At 51.1% G+C, this 27,037-nt stretch overlaps 1 protein-coding gene across 4 annotated transcripts in view; it reads left to right on the top strand.

Annotated features, from left to right (window-relative positions):
- The window catches only part of Slc7a1 (solute carrier family 7 member 1), a 71,571-nt gene extending 45,371 nt beyond the window's left edge, over window positions 1-26,200 (top strand). For all 4 annotated transcript variants that reach the window (XM_006979618.4, XM_042267656.2, XM_076560460.1 and 1 more), the window contains 11 exons: window positions 4,549-4,933; window positions 9,029-9,187; window positions 11,224-11,398; window positions 14,108-14,226; window positions 14,798-15,020; window positions 16,148-16,287; window positions 19,455-19,557; window positions 21,625-21,842; window positions 22,078-22,244; window positions 22,697-22,805; window positions 24,278-26,200. In XM_006979618.4, the coding sequence (XP_006979680.1) occupies window positions 4,564-4,933; window positions 9,029-9,187; window positions 11,224-11,398; window positions 14,108-14,226; window positions 14,798-15,020; window positions 16,148-16,287; window positions 19,455-19,557; window positions 21,625-21,842; window positions 22,078-22,244; window positions 22,697-22,805; window positions 24,278-24,381 (1,887 nt within the window). In that variant the 5' untranslated portion in view covers window positions 4,549-4,563 and the 3' untranslated portion in view covers window positions 24,382-26,200. The remainder of the gene's footprint in view (window positions 1-4,548; window positions 4,934-9,028; window positions 9,188-11,223; window positions 11,399-14,107; window positions 14,227-14,797; window positions 15,021-16,147; window positions 16,288-19,454; window positions 19,558-21,624; window positions 21,843-22,077; window positions 22,245-22,696; window positions 22,806-24,277) is intronic.
- Window positions 26,201-27,037: the final 837 nt, after the last annotated feature.

Consider the following 27,037-nt stretch of genomic DNA (forward strand, 5'->3'; position numbering starts at 1 on the left):
CGCGGGAACTCTTAGAAAGGAAAATAGTTGATTGGGGCTGGCTTACAGTCTCCGAGGTTCAGTCCGTTATCATCGTGGTAGAGAGAGTGGGAGCGGGCAGGCTGACATGGCGCTGGAGAAGGAGCTGAGAAGCCTACATCTTGATCTGTAGGCGGCAGGAAGAGACTGAGGCACACTTCCTCCAACAAAGCCACACCCACTCCCACAAAGCCACACCCACTCCCACGAAGCCACACCCACTCCAACAGAGCCACACCCAATCCAACAAAGCCACACCTACTCTCACAGAGCCACACCCACTCCAACAAAGCCACACCCACTCCAACAGAGCCACACCTACTCCAACAGAGCCACACCCACTCCCACAGAGCCACACCCACTCCCACAGAGCCACACCCACTCCAACAAGGCCACACCTCCTTATAGTGCCACTCCCTAGGGTCCTATGGGGCCATTTTCATCCAGACCACCCCCGTTATGGCGACTCTTCCTCTCCTGTCCCTTTCTGTGTCCGTGGTTGCTGCTCACTTGGACCTTGGTTGCTTCCGGCCTGGCTGGCTGCTCCTTGCACGGTTCCATGGCTTTTCCCACTCCAAATGTCTCCACCCTTGGTTGGTGGTATACTGGTCCTGGCTGCACCCTGATGTGACTTGGTTTTTTTCCTATTTCAAGTTCACATCTGTGCGGGCTAACATCTGCAGGGGAAGTGGGTCCTGCTTTGAAATCACTTCCTCCTCCGTAGCCGGCTCCCCCACCAGGTCAATTCTCCTCCCCCACCATGGCCAGCATCCCCCGAATGCCCTTTTTTGGACCTCTGCTGGCAGGTCCCTGAGCTGTGAGCACCCTGCCCTTCCTCCCGCCATAGCCCGCTAGGTGCAGGGGATGGCCCAGCCCCCGCGTTGTCTCTAGGGACTGTGTGGCGTGGTTTCTTAAACCCTGTGCCAGTGCAGACTGCCATCTGTCCCCCCCACTGCTAGGCTAGTGCTTCACACCAGACAGCGGGTCCGTCGTAGGTGGGCATTAGGGAACAGGCCGTTCTGAAACCCAGGAAAGAGTCCTGTGTGTTAAGGTTTTAAAGGATGGTGTTTGGGAACAGTGTTTAATAGCCTCTTTCGGATCCCTCTCTCCCATAACCATCAGACTGGACAGAATCTGATTAACTTTGAGACTGAAAAGGTCACATCACTCATAACTTCCCACTTAGAGATTTAAAAAATAGAGCCCAAGGAAGTCTTTCTGAGGCCCTGACCTATTGGATCATTTTACTCCTATTATTTATTGTTATTATTATTATTGTTATTGTTATTATCTATTGCCTTGGCTGTTCTGGAACTTGCTCTGTAGACCAGGCTGGTCCCGGACTCAGTGATCCTCCTGCCTCTGCCTCCTGAGTGCTGGGATTAAAGGTGTGTGCCACCACCGCCTGGCATTTTATTTGTGTTTTTAAAAGATTTATTTTTATTGTTTTTAATTGCGTGTAACATGTAACACACATACACACACACACACACACACACACACACACACACACACACACACACGCATGGAGGCCAGGGCTATCAGATCCGCCTGGGGGTGGAGTTACAGGCATTTGTGAGCAGCCTGACGTGAACAGCGGGAACTGAACTCAGGTCCTCTGTGAAGAGCGGTGCATGCTCGCAACCACTGAGCAGTCCGTCCAGTTCCGTCACTGTGGTTTTATCTGGTGATAGCCTGGGCATAATCTGGAGTTAGAATTTCTGTGAGAAGGGGACAGGTTACTACCTCAGGGTTTTATAGTCATCAGCATGGAATATGATGGGGCAGCGACTTCATGTCGCAAAGAGCCGCATGAATGCCTATAATAAAAATCGGTTGGGCGGGTGTAGACGTCATCCCTCCAGCCTGGTAGCCTGGTCTCTAGACCGAATTTTTCTCACCTGATGGCTTCCGCGGCGGCGTCCTATGTGAGTCTCAGCAGCAGGAGGTCGGCCTCCACCTGAATGCCAGGGTTGCCATGGGTAGATTTGTTTTGTACAGAGAAACCTCATCTCTTTGGTCACTGCTGGTTGTAAGACCCGCTTCAGAGGTCTGGTCTGAGTGGAAGAGGGGACCCATGTGTAGAAACAAACCACTGATAACCTTTCTGAGATATCTCTAAAGAGACACAAAGGGTCTTCTTAAAATAGACCCCGAGTTGAGTGAATTCGTATCACATTTCCTCTCACCCCACGAGGCGGAAGTGACCCCTGACTAGGTGTCCTCCTCAGCAGCTCACAGCACCTGGCGCAGCCTTGGACCCAGCTGTGCCCCCTCTCACTTCCCTGGTATCAAGGGCTCCTCCGATGACAGAGAGCCCTTTTTGTGCCTATGTATGGGGACACGAGAGCTGCAGCCCTGTGGTTACACTGTCTCACCCTCTTCATGTGATGCCTGGAAACCAACCTATCTGTGGGTCGGGTTAAGGATCTTCAGTCTGAAGGTGGCTTTGAAATCCCTTCAGCATCGGCGAGTTGGTTCTTGGAGTGGTGTTCACTGGTGTCCTGTCTGTGCAGGTGGAGACACAGGTACGTCTGTCCGTACCTAAGTAATTTACACCCGGGCATAGCCAGAAGAGCCACTTTGTCCTAGTCTGGGGTCTTTGAGTTCCCTTTCTGCCTTCAGGGGGTTCTGTTCCTGGGGTATGGCTCTCTAGAGGCCATGTGGAGAAGTTACTCTGCCAGCTGGGGTGCTGGGCAGCATGCATTCTAGGCAAGCATTCCAGCGCCGAGTCCCACCCTCAGGGCCGCGATGTTCTGTGCCCAGGGTTGTTCATCAAAGCTGAACCTTCCCCGTGGACGCCTAACCCAATACCTATTCACTCGTAGACTTTGTCCCCATGCCCCCAGTATCCAGCAGGATCTGGACTCAGTACTTCCCGCTTCTGGCACCCAGAGCCTGATGTCCTGATGTGCGGGAAGCTTGCTCCTTCCCAGGCTGCCTGCTTAGCCGAAACACTCCCAGCCTCGGCACCTGGCGTGGATACATCCCAAAATAGTCTCTTCCTGGTGTAGGCACTGGAAAGCCATCGCGCTCTCTTACACGGGTTACAAACTGTGGGGTTCTGGGATTTCCCCTCTCAGTGAGTGACCTGTCCGTGTGTCTCATTTCCTTGAGATTCCGCCTCCCTTAGGTGTCACTTCCGGCTGGGCTGCCAGGACCCCAGACTGAGGAGAAGAGCCTGGAAAGCCTTGCGACCTCGTTTGACCCTAGTGACAAGTTACTTTTCCTCACCTAACAGGGGGATCCCCAGGCCTAACTGAACATCTTACTAGTCTTGATGATACTGTTTTCGATGGAGCCGGCAGCTGAAACCCAGGAACAAGCGGCCACAGTTCCTTAGTGACCCTGCCATGTTGTGAGGCTCCGGGGAGGGGTGGGGCAGGAGACAGGCAGGGGCCACAGTGCCGTGGGTGGTTAGGGGTAGAATTTTCCAGACCTGAGACTATTTCTTTTATTAGTGACTTCATTGTTGACCTAAGTTAGGTCAACAAAAGACCAGCTGATAAAGAGGAAAAATGAGGAATGGGAAAACAAAACAAAACTGTAGCAGCCCAGCGTCATTCCGGTGGCCCTCTCTCTGCACACGCCCGCTGTTGTGGACGTAAACTCGTCGTCATCTGAGAAGAGCTTTGCATTTAGAGGGAAATGATGAAGATAGTTCCGACTTCTCATAAATCCTATGCCCATTGTCTTCCGTTATTTGTATTTGTTTATTCATTTTAGGGGTGAATCCCATGGCCTAGAGCAGTGGTCCTCAACCTTCCTAAGGCTGCTACCCTTGTTTTTTTTTTTTTTTTTTTTGGTTTTTCGAGACAGGGTCCTGGATCTCGCTCTGTAGACCATGCTGGCCTGGAACTCACAAAGATCCGCCTGCCTCTGCCTCCTCCAGAGTGCTGGGATTAAAGGTGTGCGCCACCACCGCCGGCTGGGCTGCGACCCTTTAATACAGTTCCTCATGTTGTGGGGACCCCCAACCATAACATTATTCCGTTGCCGCTTCATCACCGTGATTTTGCTATTCTTATGTAATGTGAACATCTGGTGTGCAGGGTATCTTGACCCACAGGTTGAGAACTGCTGAACTACCATCCCATTCAAGACTTGGGCGTTTCAGCCATTACGAAACATCACAGTTTGGTTTGCATTTCATTGTAATGCAGTGTACTTGAAATTGCATTTTGTTTGTCCTGATGAGTCACAGCTGAGCTTGGGAGCAGTGTCTGTCACTCACTGTGCTCCCAGTTAGCCGCCACCTGTCCCCATAAGAACTGCAGGGGATATGGAGGCCCAGAGACCTGGGGCAGGGCCACTGTGTGTTCCGGTTTGTCCTGGAAAGCCCCCCAAGATTGTCCCCGCGGAATCTGACAGCTGCTGGTGGGAGGCTAAACGGAGAACATGTGAGCAGCAGTGTTTTTGTAAAAGGCTTCATCGCCGTGTTCCGTCCTGCGGCGAAGCGAGGTTTGCGGGAGGGGAAACGCGTGGCGGTGACGGAACCGAACACCACCATCTCTCTCTCTTTTCTGACAGGTTTGCTCAGCCACCATGGGTTGCAAAAAGCTGCTCGGCCTGGGTCAGCAGATGCTGCGCCGGAAGGTGGTGGACTGCAGCCGGGAGGAGAGCCGGCTGTCTCGCTGCCTCAACACCTTTGACCTGATAGCTCTCGGGGTGGGCAGCACCTTGGGTGCTGGTGTCTACGTCCTGGCCGGTGCGGTGGCCCGGGAGGACGCCGGTCCCGCCATCGTCATCTCCTTCCTCATCGCTGCCCTGGCCTCGGTGCTGGCTGGCCTGTGCTACAGCGAGTTCGGAGCCCGGGTCCCCAAGACGGGCTCAGCCTACCTCTACAGCTACGTGACGGTCGGGGAGCTCTGGGCCTTCGTCACCGGCTGGAACCTGATTCTCTCCTACATCATTGGTACGTGCTCTGGGCCCCTCCAGCCTGCCGCCTTTGACCTTTGACCCCCTGCTCGTTAGGGATGCTCTTCTCTCCTCTCCCAAACAACTGACTCAGTAATCTCCAGGCCGCCCCCCCCCACCCCCGCTTGACTGCTGTTTGTGGGCCTCTCGCTTTTAGCAGGATGGAGGTGTCTTCAGGAGTCACTGTTGTGACTTCGCTCTGAGTCTGTTCTAGTTGGCTTCCTGTTGCTATGATAAACACCGGGGCCTAGGGCAACTTGGGGATGATGAGAGAGGGTGTATTTCAGCTGACAGATTACATTCCATCAGTAAGGGAGGCTGGAGGCAGGAGCTGAAGCAGAGGACACGGAGGGATGCTTCTTACTGGCTTTCTCTCACGGTTACTCAGCTTGCTCTTTTATGCAACCCAGGACCACCGGCCCAGGGGTGGCTGGCACCCATAGTCAGCTCATCCCTCCCACATCAACCATTGATCATGAAAAAGCCCCGAAGACTTGCCTACAGGCCATTCTGGTGGAAATGATCCTTTAGTTAAGGCTCTCTCTTCCCAGATGATTTAAAAAAAAAAAAAAAACTAACCAGCACAGCACCGGTTGGGGGGTGGATATCACTCCAGGACAACTATGACCATTCTTGTTAACTCAATAGATACGTGGCTGATAGGATAATTCTAATTTTAAAACACAGTTTTCTTTTTGTTAGTCCCCCCTCCCCGCCCCCCGATTATTACAGTAAATATATCGTGATAGACGACACTTTGGGAAACAGAAAAGCACAAAGAAGAGAAACACCCAACCTGGTAACCAGCAGAAACGGTATTTACTCAGTATTGCTTTGCGCCACCCGTTTACTGGAGGAGTGTGATACGGTCGGAACAACCTCGGCGCTGCCCATTGTTCACAGTTCGGGTTGAGTAGAGATGCAGGGGGATCGAACTCAGGACCTTGCCAAATGCTAGACATATGTCTTCCCACTAAGTTACACTCCCAACCCCTAAGTATATGTATTTTTAATCTCTTTATAAACCAAAATATCCCAATGGTTTCTCCATGACAGAATTCCTCCTGACTGTGTGTCATTGTATATACGTAGGTTTATAAGTACAGAATACCTTACCAAATGCACTATTTGGATCATATCTGCCATTTTTATAAGTAATTACTTTGTGTAATTGTAGACACAGCCACAGTTTCTTCCCCCCTTGAAACTATTGAAGAGGCAGAATGCCTATTTTAAAACCATTGTTCCCTCTGGTCCTCCATCCTACCTAGCCTTTCTTCATGTACTGCACTGACCATGAGCCTTAAACACAACCATCCATGAAAACTCAGTCCACCCCCACAAGGAAATCTGGACACGGTCCTGTGGGCCACCTTCAGGGACCTCCTGGACCTGCCTATCACGTCTGCGTGGGGGGATGCCGTAGCTGCTTGCTTAGGCTCTCAGGCAGAGGCTCGGGCGTCCAGGACGTGGTCCTTCTCTCCCCCAGCAGCTACGGAGTGAGCGAGGCAGCAGAGCCTCCCCTGATGGTTCTAATGTGAAATTCATAATTTGTCTTTTCCTGTGCAGCCTTCAGACTTGTAACCACAGATGACTCTCACATACCAGCCCTTCTCGGTGGGAACGTAGCTTCTGTCAGTGGGCTGTCACGTTCCCAGTCAGTTTACCTGGGCGTAAAATAACAGTCAGATTAAAGCAGGGTTTGCTGCTGTTAGACCAACAAAATAATCGGCTTCCCCAGAGGGCTACTTGCCTGTGTAAGACTCACGAAGACGATCTGGGAATCTAAACCCAGCCTTAGCTACTGAGGAAGGAGAGTTTTTCAGGTTTTAAAAAAAATGTATGTTTCTGCATTTTAAAGCCGTGATTCTGAAATGGGAACAGCGTGGCCGGGAAGAAGGCTGGGTGTCCAGCAGGGTGGGGTTTGGAACGTCTCTGCAGCAAGCTGGCTGGCCGCTTGAAGCACACGGGGGCAGGCAGACCATTTTTCTCCATGAGGCTCGTGGCCTTCGTGGACAGAATTCCTTTTTTTTTTTTTTTTGGTTTTTCGAGACAGGGTTTCTCTGTGTAGCTTTGCGCCTTTCCTGGAGCTCACTTGGTAGCCCAGGCTGGCCTCGAACTCACAGAGATCCGCCTGGCTCTGCCTCCCGAGTGCTGGGATTAAAGGCGTGCGCCACCACCGCCCGTCCTAAGAGCTGGATGAGAAGTGACGCTCGATTTTTGAGTTGTTGGGAAAACACTTAGCATGAGAGCAAATAATGAAGTTGAATCCTGGTGTGGATCCCTCTGCAGTCTATGGAAAATTCAGACCCTAGTCACGGACGAGGCCCTCTGAAATGAAATGAAAATGCCAGTGTCCTTTCTTGACAGCACTAGAGAGGCAGCGGGCGTCTTCAGAATGAAAGGAGAAAGGGGGGGGGGAGGGAGCAGCCAGTACTGCGGCTGCTGGGGTGCAGCCCCTCACTCTCTGTAGCTGGGGCACTTGGGACTGGCGCATGGAGGTGAGCTGGCGCCTTCACCATGGTCCTGCACTCTGGGGAGGTACCGTGGTCCCTGGGTTAAGGTACAAAGTGGCAGGCTGGATGATCAGGGTTGAGTGGTAGGTTTGGCCCTGAGATGGTGTCGGTCCACTTGTAGATCACCTTAGAGATGAGTTCTTAGGGCGTGGATACCATTTTCCCTGCTGCCAAGAGCCATCCAGCTCTTCATGGGAGAGGGAGACCTCCTAAGCAGTGTTTACCGGACTGACCAGTTACCCATCCCAAGAATGCACTTAAAGTCAATTTCCTGACTTGTCAGTATTTGCCCTTTGAGTAAATCAAACTCAACTGAGAATTGAGTAAATGCTGTCAGAATGCATCAGTTGGTAAGGGCAGTTATCTATTTGTAAGTTTTTTTATTGTGGTACACACGTACACACACACACACACCACATTTATGCTCATACACGTATGTTGTGTGTTTTAATTGAACATACAGATGCTTCAGAGTTACATACTAATTACATCATACAACAAAAGTATCAAAATGAATGTGGTGTGGTATACTCTTGAGATTTCAGCACTTGGGAGGAGGATGGCAAATTTGAGGCCAGCCTAGGCTGTAGGTCAAGACCCTGTCAGACAATCAACGCTCCCCTGGAAAATACAAATACAGGCAATCCAAAGTGCAGGCCGTCCACCCAACCTACCAATGCTCTACCTAGGCTCAGAGTCCCACTCATGTCCCTCGTGGGCAGGGCTGACTGGTCATTGATGCTCTCCAGCATTGCTACAAATGAAATATTGCTGGACCCTTAAAAGATAAAAATTCAGGGCTCGAGAGATGGCTCAGAGGTTAAGAGCACTGCTTGTTCTTCCAAAGGTCCTGAGTTCAATTCCCAGCAACCACATGGTGGCTCACAACCATCTGTAATGAGATCTGGTGCCCTCTTCTGGCCTGCAGGGATATGTGCAGGCAGAACACTGTATGCATAATAAATAAATAAATTAAAAAAAAAAAAGATAAAAATTCAGATGCGGGGCAGGAGAGATGGCTCACAGGTTAAGAGCATTGACTGCTCTGCCCGAGGTCCTGAGTTCAATTCCCAGCAACCACGTGGTGGCTCACAACCATCTGTAATGAGATCCAGTGCCCTTTTCTGGCATGCAGGCAGACATGCAGGCAGAATATTGTATACTTAATAAATAAATAAACCTTTAAAAAAAATTCAAAGTGCAACTTCTACCGAATGCACATTGCCATCGCTGTATTAACACAGAGTTGAAAAAAATCCAAAGTTTCAATTTATGATCAAGATTTACTCTTGTGTATCAGTGTAACACACACACATGCACACACACAGCCCTGAAACACATGGTATCGATCTTGGTTGAGGATAAAATGTACTTCTTGCTAGCAGCCCCAGGTAGCGTTTGGCTTCACATATACTGATCAACCACCCCTCCGGTTGTAGCATGGACTGGGGCTCAGCTTCCACCGCTAGGTGGCGGCATGCTCTCCGTGGCCCTGCGTGGGTGCTATGACTTCGAACTTGACGAGGGGGCCCTCTGCTAACCACCGTTCTCTGTCACCGTGGTGTGTTTTGTGACAGGTACGTCAAGTGTGGCGAGAGCCTGGAGTGGGACTTTTGACGAGCTGATAGGCAAACCCATTGGAGAGTTCTCACGGCATCACATGGCCCTGAATGCCCCTGGGGTGCTGGCCCAAAACCCTGACATATTGGCTGTGATTATAATTCTCATCTTAACAGGTAAGGCCCCATTTTGACAAGAAGGTTGTGTTGGGGCAGTGGGTTGTAAGATTACATTGTTTCTTACATGTATTGATTTGTCCATCCCTTTACTGGTGGTACTGGGGATTGAACCGACAGCCTCATCGTACCTGGCCAGCACTGTTACGACCAAGCAAGTCCCCCAGCCCCTCTTGCCTTCTTGCCTTGTCTCTTTGGTGACTCTCCCCCATTTCTTTCGTTTCTTGGAATGTATATAGACAATTTTGTTTTCTCCCTGTCCCAGTGGTTACTTACAGATCATCCCAGGGCTGGCCTGAGTGCCAGCTGCTGAGGTCTGTGATATTTAGTTAAAAGAGAGAGTCTCAGGTGAGGTTTTGTTAGCACTGAAGCTTCTTTGTTCTCTCGACTCAGTGGATGACCATTTGGATAAGAAACTAGTAGTTTGTCTGCCAGGAAAATGTGGGGCAGTGAGCTCCCTCTGGAAGAGGAACGTGTGCCTGGGCTTTCTAAGGCGCCGCGGGTGGTTTTACTTACGCTTCACAACCACAAGAACACCCTTTCAGTACCTAAGTTGTGGCTGCAGAATTTGAAAATTCCAAGCCCTGCAGGACGCAGCCGATGGCAGTTTCTGGTTAGGGCCACTGGTCTGTGTCTCTGGTGCCCCGATGAACGTCTTTCCCCACAGAGCATTTACTAGACACACACGGAGCTTCCGCACATGAGAAGTTACAAAGTCTTGGCTGAAAGCAACATAACTCTCCTTTCACGCTGTGTAATTGAAGTCATCTCACCCAGGCCAGCTCTGGCAGTATTTTTGGTCCAGCTGACAGAAACATGTATCAGAACATATGTTTGTGCGACCACAGTTAGATTTTTACTTTCATAAAGACGAGAGGAAGGACACTAGAGAAAGCAATACATTGGAGCATAGTGGCGTCTTCCCTCTGGTTAGTTACTTGATCAGTATTTCAGAATTCATCTGAGGTGTGGAGTAGAAGTAGCCCCTGGGAAAGCTGTGATCTTGGATCCTACTGGCTGGTTCCTGGGTGACACTGGTCCCCCTTTCAGGTCTGCTGTGTGTTAGCCACGTGTTTCCTGATTCTCTATCACTGTAGCAAATGCCTGAGTTCACACCGTATCAAGAAAAAGGGTTTATTGAGGCTCAGTGTTGGAGGCTTCAGTTTGTGGTCACTCTGCCCTGGGACTTCAGGCCTGTGGTGTGGCAGAATGTCATGATGGGAGCGTGAGACTGAGCCATCTGTGTGTGTGTGTGTGTGTGTGTGTGTGTGTGTGTGTGTGTGTGTGTGAGAGAGAGAGAGAGAGAGAGAGAGAGAGAGAGAGAGAGAGAGAGAGAGAGAGAGAGAGAGAGAGAGAGACTTAAAATTCCAAACTGTGTGGGAGTCCCAAGGCTGTGAGGATGTCTTGGAGATAGTGCAGTTTTGGGGTTCCTGTACTCTGTTCCTTGATTATTATGTCTTGTTCTACTGCGATTTTATGAGCTAGAACTGGTCAAACTTCAACACTGTTTTGTGTGTACTAAATATGAGGAGGGACCATATATGCTACCAGCTCCTAGAACACAAAGAATTATCACTACCACCATGACCAGTGTCGCCAAGTAAACCCGCATCATTCCTCATCCAGAAACCGCTCATTCTCCCAAGAAACTGACCCAAGCGGCATTTCCTCAGAGAAGATAAATTCCCTCTAGCTGCCCTGTAGTTTCTTTCTCCTACTTGGTTCATGGATCAAGGCTCGGCCCGTCCTCCACCAAGGGCTCGCTCTTCCTGCAAGACTGACCGCCACGGCCCAGTCTTCTGCAGGTCTTTAGTGCACCACAGAGCATCCTGAAATCCCTAAGAATGGGAGCCCCCCACTGTCTGGTTGCTTAGATCTCTGCTCCTAGAGTGACAGACAGGTCTTTGGAGGTCCCATGCCCATGGGTTTCTTCCTCCCCCCCCCCGCATCTTTTGTCCCACTCCTGAATGAACGAAACTGGGGTATGGTATATGGCTAACATTTCTACCTGATTTTCTGTCCATGCCTTCTCTTAGGATTGTTAACTCTTGGTGTGAAAGAATCAGCCATGGTCAACAAAATATTCACCTGCATTAACGTTCTGGTTCTGTGCTTCATCATGGTGTCAGGATTCGTGAAAGGGTCCATTAAAAACTGGCAGCTGACGGAGGAGGACTTCTTGAATAGATCTAGCCCTCTCTGTGGGAACAAGTGAGTTGATTTTGTGTGTCCCTTTGGCATGGGACAGTTCTCCATATTTGGCATTTCGGATCACATACAGGTATCGGGTGAAACAGTTCATGGGATAACATATGCCTTTTAAATATTACGTGATTTTAACTCATTTTGTTAAAGTGCTTTGTTTTGCTTTGTTTTTTTTCCAGTGAAGTAGCTTAGGAATTTTATTTTTAAAAATTAATTGATTAGTGTATTTACTTACTATATAGATCTGACTGGCCGCCAACTCACAGAGACCCACCTGCTTTTGCCTCCCAAGTGCTGGGACTAAAGGCATGTGCCGCCACGCTTCTCCTACAGTGTCCTCAGCAGGTTCCAATTACTTAGGAAAGGAAGCCAAATCATTATAATGTCACTTTAATCTTCTTGGTCAAATTTTCAGGTGAACCTTGGTGTCTCGGGACACGCAATGGAAGTTGTGAAGTGGTAGAATCTGTGCTTCCATTTTCATTAAGGCCAACGCTTAAATTGCTATGATGAAGGGATCTTTGTGAGACACAGTGGCTTTTGTAGTGGCTTTTGTACGGTAGAGGCTGGCCATCTTGGAACCCCAGATGTCTTCATCTGTCCTGTCCTGCCTGATGACAACTTTTGTTGGCCTCGTGTCTGGTTAGCGGTGGACTGGGTGTGCAAACATACCCCAGATGTTTCCAGAAGGGGAGGGAACTAGAATAAGGAACAGACAGGGTCTGCCCAGGGTGTCTGAAGATTGGCCTGGAACATGGAACACCTCCTCCGCATCCCCAGCCCAGCCCATCCACACCCCTCTATCCCCATCTTTAGTCCCTCCACCAGAATCCAGTGAGTAGCTCCAGGGGAGGCTGAGAAGTGCCGTCCCATGCTGGGGGTCTGAGCAGTCACACATACCACATTGGTCACTGGCAGCAGACCAGATGTCTGGCCTGTATTACTACTGCGATGGAAACAAGAAAATGTTGAATGGAATACACAGGACTCCCTAGTACTACTGTCCTGGAATGATCAGTTCAATACAAGTATCTTTTCCTTTCCTAAATTCTAGCATGGAGAAACGAGGGCCTTTTACAGCCTCGTTCCCAAACATTCTGGAGGTGGTTATACTCACGCCAGGTTTATTGGTCCACGTGAATTTAAGGTGGGGTGAAGCCAGCTCGAAACACGCTTTGGAGTTCCACAGTAGACTCTGGGAACCCCGGAGGTGGCATTTCACTGGCTGCTGTTTGCAGGCAGGAGCGAGACACAGGCCTTTTCTTGTTTCCTGGTGCTCAGTTGAGGTTGAGGTTTGTCCTTGCAGATCGCATGGGCTAGCGGCAGGAATTGCGTTTCCCAGTCGTTCTTGCCCTGGCCGCCTTAGGGGGATGGTTTAGACAGCACTCAGACAAGGCGACATGTGTTGTTGCCTGGGTGGGGCCTTAAGTCCATCTGAAGACCAGAGGGCCTGCTGCGCCGCAGGAGACTGCCACTTTAGGATCAGAGCTTTACAGGCCTGGAGCCTGGCTGGCACTTCCATTTTATTAAAGTCTGTAAATGGCCGTATTTAATTTATTCATGCATTTTGAATAAAATGTCCTCTTCCAGCTGTAGATCTCCATTTCTCGCATAACCCTGTGTGGTCACGGGTCAAGTCGCTTGTCCCTCGGTCACCGGCCCACATCTCCTTCCCATCACTTGGGGGACCTCCTCCGGCAGTCACGCTGGAGATCTCCCGATTGCTTCTCCGTGGCTGTGATAAAACTCTGACTAAAAGCAACTCAGGGAGGAAAGGGCTTGTTTGGTTTTACACTTCCAGGTTCACAGTTCATCCTTGACGGGAGTCAGAGCGGGAACCTGGCGGCCTGACTTCGTGTGTCCCGTGGGGTCTGAGGAGAGGTGTGGCAGGCCCTCTGTGGACCGGTTTATCCTTGCCCGTGGGTTCTGTGCTGATTCTGTCAGTTTCGGAAGGCTGTGTGAGCCCCTCACTGTAGTCAGGGCATGGGGGGGGGGGCTTGCCTTTGCCTGCTCTTCAGCAAGCCGTCCAAAGCCCTTCCTCTTTGGTTAGATATCTCCACCGGCTGCATGACTAGCCCTTGGCTCTCTTCTGGGAGTCCAGGCTTCTCCCCTCTCCTTGAATAATTGGACTTGGTTCTTCTTTATAAGTCCAGGCTGTCACTTCCGGGGGGCTCCTGCCTGCCTGGTTCTTCTGCAAAACAAGCCTTCAGAGGCGACACCCACACTTTACCAGCAGCCACACTAACCCCCCAATACATGGGTGCTTAAGGAATGCTGTGCTGCGCTTAGCTAAAAACAAAACAAGACAGTTCACTTGTGTAAACCTTAACTTCTTTAGAAAGACCTGTTTTTAGATTTAAGCTCCTGGGGCCTCCAGGGCCTGGGTCAGAGAGAGTGTACCCAGCTGATGATTTCCTGGGGAGAAGAATGGGAAGAGACCAGACACGGGGTTGAAATTTGCCGGTGTTCCGTTAGATCCTGCCTCTAGGTCTCTGTCTGAGAAAATGCTTCGGGAAGCGTTACTAGTGTGTGCCACTGGGGCCCTGGGCCCGCGAGGCCTGCTGCCCTCTTGAGTGCCCTCACTGGAGGCCTGGGGACTGTGGCCTGAGAGACTTACGCCCTGTGCGTGTCCTTCAGAGCAGCGCTGTCCCCAGAATGCAACTCCAGCAGGTGTTCTAAGCTTTGCTGTTTTCATTTTCTTTTTTTTTTTCCCAGTGACACAAACCTGAAACACGGTGAGGGCGGGTTCATGCCCTTTGGATTCTCTGGCGTCCTGTCAGGGGCAGCGACCTGCTTCTATGCCTTCGTGGGCTTTGACTGCATCGCCACCACAGGTATGTGGACTCCTCCTCCTCCCGCGAGGCCCTGCTCCCTCCCCCGCAGCCACTGGCAGTCATTCCTTTCCTGTGGCAGCACATTCTACTGGCCGCTCTGGTCCCCCAGGAGTAACTCTGTCGCTTTGGCGTTTCCTGCTGGTCTCCTCTCACTCTCTGTGGCCTTCCTCCATCCCCCAGGAGCAGGGCCTGACAGGAAATGACATCGTTAACATGTGTCATTAGAGAAGAACAATGACCGTGTGCCTGCAGCCTGATTTCCTATCTGCACATCCAGGCCCTTGTAATCGCAGTGTTGGTCAGGCTCCCTTGAGCCTCTCAGCTTTTCTCAGCCAAAGGAAACAAGCCTCTCCCTTAGCTGAACTGTGATAGAAAGGTCGGGAACACCCTCCCTGGCTCTGGTTGTGTGGTGGGTGTTACCTAGAGCCCTGCTCTGTCTCAGGAAGGTCAGGAGACCTCAGGTCCTGCAGGCCGAGCCCTGTGGGGCCTGTGCTTTAGTGGGATCATGTGAAGGATGGGGTGCCTCTTGCTCTCGCTCTTCCTCTCCCTGACTGACACCTGCTGCTTCTAGGGGAAGAAGTCAAGAACCCCCAGAAGGCCATCCCCGTGGGCATCGTGGCGTCCCTCCTCATCTGCTTCGTAGCTTACTTCGGGGTGTCGGCAGCCCTCACGCTCATGATGCCTTACTCCTGCCTGGACATCGACAGCCCACTGCCCGGCGCCTTCAAGTACAGTGACTGGGAAGGAGCCAAGTACGCGGTGGCTGTCGGCTCCCTCTGTGCACTTTCCGCCAGGTGAGGACAGCTTCCTGAGGGCTCCCAACCCCAGCACCCCAGCGCCGGTGGTGGGGCTTCTGTGTATCAGCCCCAGCACCCCAGTGCCAATGACGTGGCTCATGCGTTCCGTTGCTCTAACACACGTTGTTAGTAACACAGATGTTCCCCTCTGTCCACGGGGAACTACCGTCGGAGCCTTCCAGGGGATTCCTGAAACAATAGATCGTTCCAAAAACCCTGTATAAATTTGGCATCGTGAGATTGACACCGGTGGCTAAGGGTATCATAGAAGCATTATTGTACTGACATTAGAGAAAGGTAAAACTATCAGTTGCATATTTCCGGAAGTTTCCATCTAATCTCTTCGTACTGTAGTTGATGTCGGTAAAAGACCCCAGAAAGTGAAACCAGGTTAACACCGTACTTTTGTGAAGAACTGAGGCCAACTTTTGCACATGATGCTGGGCAAGGAAATGACTTCCTGCTCCTGACTTTGACCTCTGAACCGGGTTCCCTCTTTGCTCTATTTTTGGCCTTTAGTTTGACTGTAAGGCAGATGCTCCTTTGAGCAAAGGAGCCTTTTAATGTGACACCTAACCTCCCAACCCCAACACACATGCATGCGCGCGCGCACGCACACACAGGCACATACATACACATGTATACCTGTGCGCAACACACATAAGCACATACACACACACTCATGCACATGCTCGCATGTGTGCGCGTGCGCGCGCGCACAAACACACACACACACACACACACACACACACGCACGCACGCACGCACGCACGCACACACGCACAGTGCTTCCCCACCAGCTTGTGTAAACAGAAACGGTCTGCTAATGATCTACCTCAGCCAGAACGATTACAGACGTAAATGCGAGAGCCCGGTCACGGGTGTTGCCCCTGGACTGCCTGCTCCTTTGTGTTAGAAGCCTCTATTCTTTTCATTGGTCTGACACCTTCAGTGTGAGCTTTGTGAGGCACTCGGTCCTCTACTCCTGGGGGCCAGACACTATGGAGGAGTGGATCTTGGTGAGGGCGGGTACCTTTCCTTGGTGGCGGTCATGCGAGGTCTTTTAAGGCCTTGTTTGCCGGTGACATGTTTTTACTCATGTGTTTTGCCTTTTTCTCATCCAGTCTCCTAGGCTCCATGTTTCCCATGCCCCGAGTTATCTACGCCATGGCTGAAGACGGACTGCTGTTTAAATATTTGGCCAGAGTCCATGAGAGGACCAAAACACCAGTAATCGCTACGGTGACCTCAGGCGCCATTGCTGGTGAGTATTGGAATTCGTTTCCCATGCTGCTATTTGCACAACTAAATCAGCGTTCCTAGGGAGGCATCTTGAAGTGGACTCGTTTGTGTGAACTGTGAAAAGCTGTAACTCATTTATTAGAGCTTTTGAAACTACAGCTTTTTACTCTCAGAATGCGGTTCACTAAAAGATAACCACATTTAAATTTTTTTTTTTTAAGATTTATTTTATGCGTATGGGTGTTTTGTCTGTATGTATGTGCACCCAGTGTGGGACTGGTGCCCGTGGAGACCAGAAGAGAGCATCAGGTTCCCCAGAACTGGAGTTAACAGATGGTTGTGAGCCAACATGTGGGTGCTGGGAGCTGCACTTGGGTCCTCTGCAAGAGCAGCCAGTGCTCTTAACTGCTGAGCCGTCTCTCCAGCCCTAGATAAAAGACAAAGAAGGCAGCTTACGGAAGATGGCATGGAATTGTTCTTAGAGTTTAACTCTTCCTGTGATCTCTGTAGTCAGAACCCCCCCACAACCATCCCTTCAAAGCCGTCTACCTTTCCTGCCTACGAGTGTTTCCTTGTGTAGAATTTGGTAGGCCGGCCTCTTGCATAACCCAAGCCAAAAGGACTCCTGGGTACGCACCAGCAAGTCTAGTGTCCATGCATCTTAGCTTATAGATTCCCTGGAGCATGAACGTCCCTCACAATCATTTTTTTCAAACATGTACCATCTCTTTCCCACGGGGCATACATAGGGTTTTGCTGTTTGCCCTCAAATAGTGGTAGACCAAGAGCAGAGGAGGGTTTCTTCTGCAGTCATGTCCATCCCCAAGAGGACAGTTGTGATAGATAAACTTGGTAAACTAAAGGACCTTTGAGCCGTATGATGGGGTGTGTGGGGGAGCTGAAGGAAGCCTGTGTACACACTGCTATGTGTCCTGCAGTCTGTTATTTCTGCCTTTCATGACTGAGGTTAGAGCCCACTGTCTGGCTAGAGCAGTGGTGGCCTGGAGAGGCCCACGGTCACACCCAGGAAGGCAGAACTGCTCTTGATTCCTGTTTGTGTTCATGTCAGAAGCAGGTCCTTGCAGGATCTGACCAGCACTGGGGTCTTTTTTGATCAATCGGGACAGATGGTACAACACAGTTTGTATCTCAGTGTCTTGTCAAATGGTGACTAGCAGGACAACTGACCATCTCTGTCTACTGTCTGTCTGTCTGTCTATCGATCTATCTAATTTTGGTTTAATTTTCGAGACAGGGCTGTGTAGCCTTGGCTGTCCTGGAACTCACTCTGTAGACTAGGCTGTCTCTGCCCCTGAGCCCTGGGATTAAAGGCATACCCCACCGCCACCCAGCTGATAATTGACCATCTTCAATGAACAAATGATGTACTAGTTTTATTAGCATTATTTATTTATTATTCCTTGCTGTGCTCACAGAAGGGGTCAAACTGTGACCTTCCAGGTGACTTTAAAATACACACCACTTGCCAGACCAAGTATTTGTCCATTTTTCTCCTCTTAGGTGGGATTAATATTTGCTGTTCTTAAACCACCTCACACATAGCAGTTTGGGGTTCTCTGTGAGCAGGAACCGAGGCGAGTGTGGCATGTGCAGTCGGACAGCATTCCAATGATATTGAAGGCCTCCACTGCTCTCTAATCTTACTATTTATTGTCAGTTTAAATTTGTTTGGCTTGCATTGATCTGATGGGGCTTCAGAGATGTCTGTGGGGAACGGATAGTTTCATGATCCTGCTTTAATTTGTATTGATTTGCATGGGATTTGAAGATATCCCAAAGTAGATCCTGCCAAATTATTTTTTAAACGGAAAAACTGGCATTATACGCTGACATAAATAGACAGACAGGGAATTTTTACATAAACACATGTTTATCATACTATGGGAGATTGAACCTAGATCTTGCATATACTAGGCCAGTGCTCTCACTGACACGGACCTCCCAAGCGTGTATGCTCAGTTCTTCTAAAGGCCAGAGTTGGGTGTCCGGTTGGCAAGCTTGGCTTGGTGACCAGGATAGTACCACTTAGGAATAACATTGAACCTTTCACATGTGAGGACAGCTGTTTTCCCTACTCACCTGTCCAGAGGAGGAGCTCTGGTGAGTCTTCCCAGAGCAGCAGACCTCCCATCACTGGTCTCTCATGATACAGGTATCTTTAGATGGTACGCTAGGAGGCCAGACACTGTGGCCTGCCCTCTTTAAGACTGGGTACCTAGAACTTAGTGACTGGCACACTCTGGAACAGTGCTGGCTACCTGGCTGGGTGAATGGAGAATGGAGGATGGATGGATGGATGAATGGAGGATGGAAGAGGATGAATGGATGGAGGAGGATGAATAGCTGGATGAGTGATGGATGGATGGATGGAACAAGGATGAATAGATGCATGTGTGAATAGAGTATGGATGGATGGAGGAAGGTGTGTGGAAGAATGAATGGAGGATAAAGGAGTAGATAGAAGAAAGACATATGAGCAGATGGATGGATGGATAGATGGATGAATGGATAGATAGATGAATGGATGGGTAGATGGATGGATGGATGGATGGGTGGATGGATGGATGGATAGATGGGTGGGTGGGTGGGTAGATGGATGGATAGATGGATAGGTGGATGGATAGATGGGTAGATGGATTGGTGGATAGATGGATTGGTGGATGGCTGATGGATGGGTGGACAGATAGATAGATGGGTGGTTGGGTAGATGGATGGATGGAATACTGATGAGTGAATATGGATAGATGGAGGAAGATGAATGGGTGGAAGATAGATGTACATTTGGACGCATGGATGTGGCTGTCCATGAATCGCCAACATGTGGCAGAAGTCACAGTGGGGTCAGAGTTACAAGAATCCGATGCAGATCCTGGCTCTTCCATTCACTATCTATATAATCTTAGCTGGGTTGGCTTGGAAGGTTATAAAAATAATAATAATAAAATAAATGAAAGTACTCTCTGTGCAAATTTTAATGTTAATTACTTCTACTATTTCTTGAGAACTCTTTCAACCTTGAGCCTGTCTTCAGCTGAGCAATGTGTCTCCCTCATGGACAGGCTGAGTGAGGGTGGGGCTGGGAGTACCCCGGATTACAGATGAGTGGTCGTCCTAACTATAGGAGGGGGCAGAGGCCACTCGCAACCCTGATGTCTGTCTTCTCCCCAGCTGTGATGGCCTTCCTCTTTGAATTGAAGGACCTGGTAGACCTCATGTCCATTGGCACTCTCCTGGCCTACTCTTTGGTGGCTGCCTGTGTGTTGGTGTTAAGGTATGTATGGCTTTCCTGGGTTCCATGACCATCGAGCGTCAAACAGCCCCATTGTGGCTGTATTAACAGTTCTGACAAATGGCTTTTAAGTTTGTAAGGTGTAATTTTCGGGCCACATTAGCTCAGTTGGGGGCTGCTGAGTAGAAGGTGGAATGTGGTCAGTGCTTGCCGCCCCCCCACCCCCCCACCCCCGCCCCTTATCGGCTCTTCCGTGTGCCCCCCCCCCCCGCCCCCTCCTCTGCTCATGAGCTGGTTCCTCCTGTCATGTCCTCTATTTCTCTAGCTAAATGTTAGAAGGTTAGAGACAAGTCTTCAGCCCCAGCAGTGGTCTGAGTCAGGGATCTGAAATTTAGAAGGCTTAGGGTAAGGACTTCAGCTGGCCCAGTTGCTGGAACTCCTGTCCTGAGTTCTAGCCCCAGATTACATCAGCAGAATCTACAGCCCGTGAGAGCAGGTCGGTGTGATGCTTCTGTAGCCTTCTTATTCTGTCACCTGGGAGTGAGTCCCACCACACGGTGTGGTGTAGCTTTCAGGGACACTTGATTCTGATTATCTTTTGAGGGTAGGAGCATGAAATTGGCTTTAGAACTACAGAAGCTTGGCGCCGTGGTGTCTCACCCACCCAAAGCTTCCCAAAGCACACGCCTGGCCTCCATCTTTGCTTGGCCGTGGAGGAACAGAAATCTGCTCTCAGGGTGGTCAGAGGTGGCATTTGTCATGAGAAACATGTATTCACAATGACTAGTGTTTGTTACCCAGCCAGAGCTTCCTTCTTTTTAGGTATTTCTTCTTAGAAGGCAAATAGCTTCTTTTTTCCAGCACGCAATTTTCATAGAACTTGGGCTGGTCCCTGGTGACGTTGCAGACTCAGCTCAGACAAGTTCATGGACCCCTGTTCAGTTCTAGAAGCTCAACACTAACGTGTTCTTTGGGCTCTGCCTTCTTTCCTAATTGGCCAAATGACCACGCATAGGTGGGTCTGTGGGAGACACAGCTACTTCTCCTGCTGCACGCTCTTCCTGTGCTTGGAATTGGTTCTCTGCAAACCAATTCAAAAGGCACTCTGCTTTCAAAAGCTGGTAAGAACTTGTCTGGTTGGGAAGGCAAGGAACCACCCTCATGTAAACACATGCGTCATCTGCAGGCAGCGCGCGTCTTAGAAGTCACGGCGCTGCCACGGGCTCAGTTCTCAGAGCCACGGTTGTGCCTGGCTCTGTACTCCACGGCACTTGGAGTTTTAGAATAGCTCCATCTAGTTAGGTCATGCAGACAGAGCTTACCCTTCCGCCAGCCTGGAGTCAAGGATTCTCCAGCTTCCTGCAGAAAGTTACTACTTATCTTTGGCCTCACTTGGAGTTCTGGACAACAATGATTTGGTGAGAAGTGCCTGAGCCTTGTCACAGCCAAGGGCCACAGCTACTTCCTTGATCAAGAGAACTGGACCACTTCCCAGTTGTCCCCCATTGTTCCTTCCGAAGTGAGGACACCAAGGTTGAGTGTTGGCCCAAAGTAGGAAGGACTTGACCTGTCCTTGGTTCTTGTATTGCTAGAGACTACACCATTCTACCCACTTATGTCCCATGCCCCAGGCACCTTATCTTTGAAGGCTCATTGACAAGTTAAACTGGTATGTGTGTCCTTTCGTTTTTAGGGGGTGGACAGGGTTTCTCTGTATAATCCTGGCTGTCCTGGAACTCACTTGTAAACCAGGCTGGCCTTGTACTCACAGAGACCCGCCTGCCTCTGCTTCCTGAGTGCTGGGATTAAAGGCGTGCACCACCACGCTGGACATGTGTGTCTTTTCTGTTTTTCTTTTTCTTTTGGCTTTTCGAGAAAGGGTTTCTCTGTGTAATCCTCACTCTGTAGACCCGGCTGGCCTTGAACTCACAGAGATTCACTCACAATTTTATTTAGTTTTATTATTTTATGTGTATGAGTATTTTGCCTGCATGGACATGTGTTCACTCCATGTGTGCTGTTGCTTGAGGAGGTGGTGAGCGTCCATATGGAGCTGGGTATGGGAACAAAAGTGGATAACAGCACTCATGCTTTGGCATATCTTTACAGGTACCAGCCAGAACAACCTAACCTGGTATACCAGATGGCCAGAACCACCGATGAGTTAGATCACGTAGACCAGAATGAGCTGGTCAGTGCCAGTGATTCCCAGACAGGCTTTTTACCGGTAGCCGAGAAGTTTTCTCTGAAAACCGTACTCTCCCCCAAGAATATGGAGCCATCCAAATTCTCGGGGCTGATTGTGAATGTGTCAGCCAGCCTCCTAGGTAAGAGCTCCCCTTTTCCTGGGAAGGGGTTGGAAGTCTGGCGTCTTGGTGTTGTGTGGCTTCTGGTCCACAGGGATGAGAGTAGGGTTGGGATGGGGGAGCAGGTGGGAGAGGTGAGTGATACCAGCTTTTCACCCTCATTTAGTTCATGACACAGACACAGTCTCCTGGGAGATTTGGGGAGAGACATGACACATATGGGGGTTCTCCCCGCTCTTCTTTTTCTCTCTCTTAGCTGTTCTTATCATCATCGTGTGCATCGTGGCTGTACTTGCAAGAGAGGCTCTGGCCGAAGGGACGTTGTGGGCAGTCTTTCTCATGACAGGCTCGGTCCTCCTCTGCATGCTGGTGACGGGCATCATCTGGAGGCAGCCTGAGAGCAAGACCAAGCTCTCGTTTAAGGTGAGCAGCTTGGCAGGCCCGTAGGGAACACACTGATGGGTCACAGACGCTGTTTTTTCTGCAGAGGCCGAGCCTTTGTGGCTCGGCCAGGCCTGGGAATTTAGAAGGGTAGCTTTTGCCAACTAAGCTCAGGGACCCTCGGAGCACAGAGTGTCTTGCCAAGTCAGGGCCTGTCTCTAGAAACAGGAGCCCCTCTGTCTCCCTGGTCCTCAGTCGGGCACACCTTGTCTCCAAGGGCCTCTTATTAAATGTCCTGATGTCACACATTGCTTGGCATTGGAGGTGGCCAAGGCCTCTGCAGTTTTCAAATAATAATAACACAGTTTAACCTTGGGGATGACATGGACCTCCCTCTTCTAGTCTCTGGTGAGGAATGTGTGGGCAGTTCTGTTTGGAGCGGGCTGTTGGGTGTGCCGCCTCGTCAGATCTGATACTGCCTCGTGTCTCTGCAGGTACCCTTTGTCCCCATACTTCCCGTCTTGAGCATCTTCGTGAACGTCTATCTCATGATGCAGCTGGATCAGGGCACATGGGTCCGGTTTGCAGTGTGGATGCTGATAGGTACGTGAGGTCGTGGTTTTTGCTGAGTGGCACACGTTTGGTGTCCCAGCTTCTCCTGGAGTCTACCACGTGTGGCTGCTCATTCTCCCTCCTGCTTCTTAGCCGGGTAGTCAATGTTGCCGACCCTGCCTCCTTTTACCTTAGATAACGTGAAGAAACATGAGTGGTCAGTGGCTTGCTCTAGAACAATGTTGAACTCCTGGTGTGTTGTGGGACCTCCTTCCCTTTTTAGATATTTTTTTAATAGGCTGTTGCCCAAGATAGTTATCTCATCAGGCTTGATCTTGAAGTTTCAAGTGTGAGGTCTGAGGGCTAGTTATTAAGAAAGCACTGGTTGCTCCAGACCGAAAGTCTCGGTTGCCCCCGCTTGGCCAGCACCTGGCCTGTATGGGCTCTAGGCTCATAGAGTACTTCTGCATGAGTACCTCCTACAGAGGACCTCTGCCAGCAGGCAGCATGTGGTGGGGCGTGTTGCCAAGTGGAAGGCTCTTCATAGGATGACAGATCTCTTGTTCTTGACAGAAGACCACCAGGGTTTGATGCAACTTGGGGGCTGGGTTCAGTTTAGTCTGGGGGTGCCTGCTTGGGTGCTGGCCAGCCTTCACTGGGGCTGATGGTGTGTACCCTCCCCTCCATCCCCCCACCTCAGGCATCTCACCTTGGAGCTGGTTTTAGTCCTTTTCATTCAGTGCCTGGTTGTGGTGCTGATGGCCTGGGGCACTAGCGTTGATGTGTATCCTAGGGCCACACACCCTTACCATGCCTTCCAACCCTGGGACCCTGAGTAGAAGCTCCTGAGTAGCACCTTACGCCTTTTCTTCGTACATTCCAGGAAAAGGTCCTCATTTGCTTTACAATCTAGAGAGCTGTCCACAGCCCACTGTGACCTGGTTCTTGGTGGCGGAGGTGGGGGGGGGGAATGACTATTCCCGACATCCCTACAGAGCAGAGGTGCCTGGGTTGTAGAGTGTGAGGTCACCCCTGGACTCCAGGCAGCTGAGCCCTGCAGGACTGCATTCCTATGTAGGTTGCACAGGTGGCCCTGAGCCATGGGGTCCCAGTCCCTCGTGGGTGTGCAGATGTGGGGAGTCCTGGAGGCCGGGCCAGGGCTCTGCCTCCTGCGCTCACTACATGTCCTGGTCATCGTCCGTCCGTCTAAAGGTTACTTATGTAGAAAAACCAGAGCCAGCGGGCCAATCTAGGCAGAGTACCTGCTAGAAGAAGGAACAGTGTCTCTCTGGTACTCTGAGGCCACCTAGTGGCAGACAAGAGCCCAACACCTTACTGCTCAGGGAGGCCAGCGTGGGAGGGACGCAGGACAGGGACTTCAGCTGACCTCCTCTCTGGGGCCCTGTGTTTCCTCTCCTGGGGTTGGAGTCTGCCTGGGCAGCCCTCTGTGACTCCTAAGCCAGCCCAGGTCTGGCAGCTCCGCCCGCTTCCTTCACACCTCCGTCCCCCCTCTCTCCCCATAGGCTTCACCATCTACTTCGGTTATGGGCTGCGGCACAGCGAAGAGGCGTCCCTGGCTGCTGGCCAGGCCAGGACTCCCGACAGCAACTTGGACCAGTGCAAATGACGCGAAGCCTCACCCCCCGAGGTGGCAGCGGTTGAGGGGTGCCCATAAAGGCCCCGGGACCTTCCCACTCTCTCCACCCACGCCACAGGATCCGCTCACATCCCCAAGGTCACCGAAGGTGCCGTGAGCTGGACCGCAGCCTCAGCCACAGCTGCCATAACCTGGCCGGACAGCCCTGCAGCCAGCTCATGGGGGTCCTGGTCACTTCCGGACAGCTCCCTGGTCTCATTTCTCCCTGCCAGCTGGGCCCTTTGCTGCTGCTGCTGCCCCAGCAGAAGGAACACCCCCCCGCTTCTCCTCTTACTCGGGAAGCAGGCCTCCCTTCCCGGTACCACCCTGGTATTGCTGATGTACACACTCCAGATCCTGAGCGAGCATCTCTCTGTCAGCCCAGGTCAGGACGGCCTCCCGCCCACAAAATGCAAGACTAGCCCACCTGCCGATCCACCGCGGAGTACCCAACGAGGAGGAACTGATCTCAGCTTACTACTTCCCGCCTGGGGTTCACACACCCTTTCCCAGCCTCTGTGACACTGTGACCGACCCCAGCATGGCATGGGCCATTCGTCGTGAGCATAGAAGATGGGAGGGATCCCCAGAGGGATCGGTGGTGTCGAGGTGGGAAGGCCAGCTCTGCTCACATGGACCAGGGGACAGTCTCTAGTCCCATCCCAGGCAGGCCCACATCGGCTTCTGCTGCTCTTGGCCTCCGGCCTCACTGTCCTGAGTCATGGAACGTGAGGTCGTATTATTAGGATTGAGTCAGGCTCTTGGGTCTTCTAAGGTTCTTCAGACAGGTGTTGGCTCAGTGTCCCGGGGCTGTGGCGCTCTTCCGGCCTCTGATGTGATCCGTGTGGCCTCTTACATCTGAGGAGCGCTGTGGAGTCCTCCTGTTGCTTACTGTGAATCACTCCACCAGATTAGGTTGGGGCTTAATGTTACCTTGGAAAATAGCCAACTAATTGCCGAGTGCCATCAGCTTGTGGCTCACGGCGTGAGGTCTGCACATGACGTGGCTTGGGGTCCTGCTGCTCTTCCTCTTGTGGTCTCTGTCTTTCCGCGTGCTGTGGTGGCTTTGTCTGCTGCTGGTGCTGAGATTTCCGTAGGCTCCCTGCGTATGCCTGCATTTCCCCTCCCCGTGCCCCTCGGCTCTCAGGGCCTGCGCTCTTTCCCTTACTCTGTGTAGACAAACCAAGGATGATGAGATGGCTGGCGAATACTCATTTTAGAACCATTCAGAGCCAGCCCCCTCCCCGACGCTGGGGTGGGGAAGGCCAGTGTCTTAGGCCAGTGTAGATGATGATGCTTTGACCCAGCTTCCTTTCCTCTCTGGCCCTTGACACAAGCCTGGTGGAAAGAGGCTGGGCAAACGGATGGCGCTGTCCTCCCCGCTGTTCTCGAAGGTTCTTGGAAATACAGGATAGCATGTAGCATATGCAGGGCGTCAGGCTCCATCCCCAGAACTACAGAAAATTAGGGAACCAGTGCAACAGCCTGAAGGCTAGGTCAGCTAGCGGAGGGCATCATGGCGGCCAATCCAGGCCTCTGTGCCAGGCCCTGACCACCTTCTGGGTGCTTTGCCTCACAGGCTGTCCGAGAATATTCCAAAGGGAGTATTGTAAGACCCTAAAGGTTGAGTTTCCAAAGAAAGGTATTTAAATTTATGTAGATTGGTGCTGTAAAATATTTTGATAACTATTAACTTATTTTGTTCAGGTCTTGACTATCTGTTGTCTTCTGAGGGCCTGTTAAATATTTGTCTGATTTTTTTTCCTTGTTATTTTTCTACGTAGACAAAGGAGAAGGGAGAACCCAGTGAGGCGTTGGGAGAATTCTGTTCACTTTATTTTCTTTCTTTGGTTTCTTTTTCGGGATAAGGTTTCACTCGGTAGGTAGCTCACCTGGACTTTGGTATTGTAGCCCAGGCTAGCCTCTGCCTCGGCCTCCTGAGTACTAGAGTCTAGGTAGGAGCCACCACTCCGTCTCTGTTACTGCTTTCTGGATGGACCCCCTCTGTCTGCGGCAGCCTCGCAGTCTTTACAGCTGACGGTTCAGCCAGCGGCCCACAGCCCGCCAGCAGCGGGAAGGTGTATTCAGGGGTCTGACCCGCCCCCCACCGCCGCCGCCGCCATCTCTCCTGAGGACTCCTGACGCTGGCAGACACAGGAGCACCCACAGGCCCTGGTTGTAGGGGGCAGGCACCCTGTCCCCACTTCCGAGTCAGGAACAGAAGCTCAAGGATGACCTGCATAAGTTGACTGGCCACTGTGCTTTTACTAAGAGTGGACAGTTGCCAGGGGAGCTGGGGGGGGGGGGGGGGACGGTGACCCAGAATGGCACGCTCCTGGAGTGAGCCTCTAATACGATTTTTGTCCCATTGCAGTTCTTCCTCCTGAAATACACAAGCCAAAACCCAAAACAACACACACTAACAAAAATCAAAACCTGACAGTGTCCCATCTCTTAGCCTCCTACCCACAGGAGGGTCTCATTCTGTTGCCCAGCTTGGCCAGTATTTCCTGCCTAGTTGGGACTTGGACATTTTTCTAAAGACACATTCCAAGCCTCGTTTATCTCCGACTAGAGTATTCACATTGGAAAGACCCGGTTTTCCATGAGTTTGTGCCCTTCCTGTCTCTGGGTCGAAGTTCATGAA

Source organism: Peromyscus maniculatus, chromosome 23 (assembly GCF_049852395.1).
Source record: "Peromyscus maniculatus bairdii isolate BWxNUB_F1_BW_parent chromosome 23, HU_Pman_BW_mat_3.1, whole genome shotgun sequence".
Taxonomy (NCBI): Eukaryota; Metazoa; Chordata; class Mammalia; order Rodentia; family Cricetidae; genus Peromyscus; species Peromyscus maniculatus.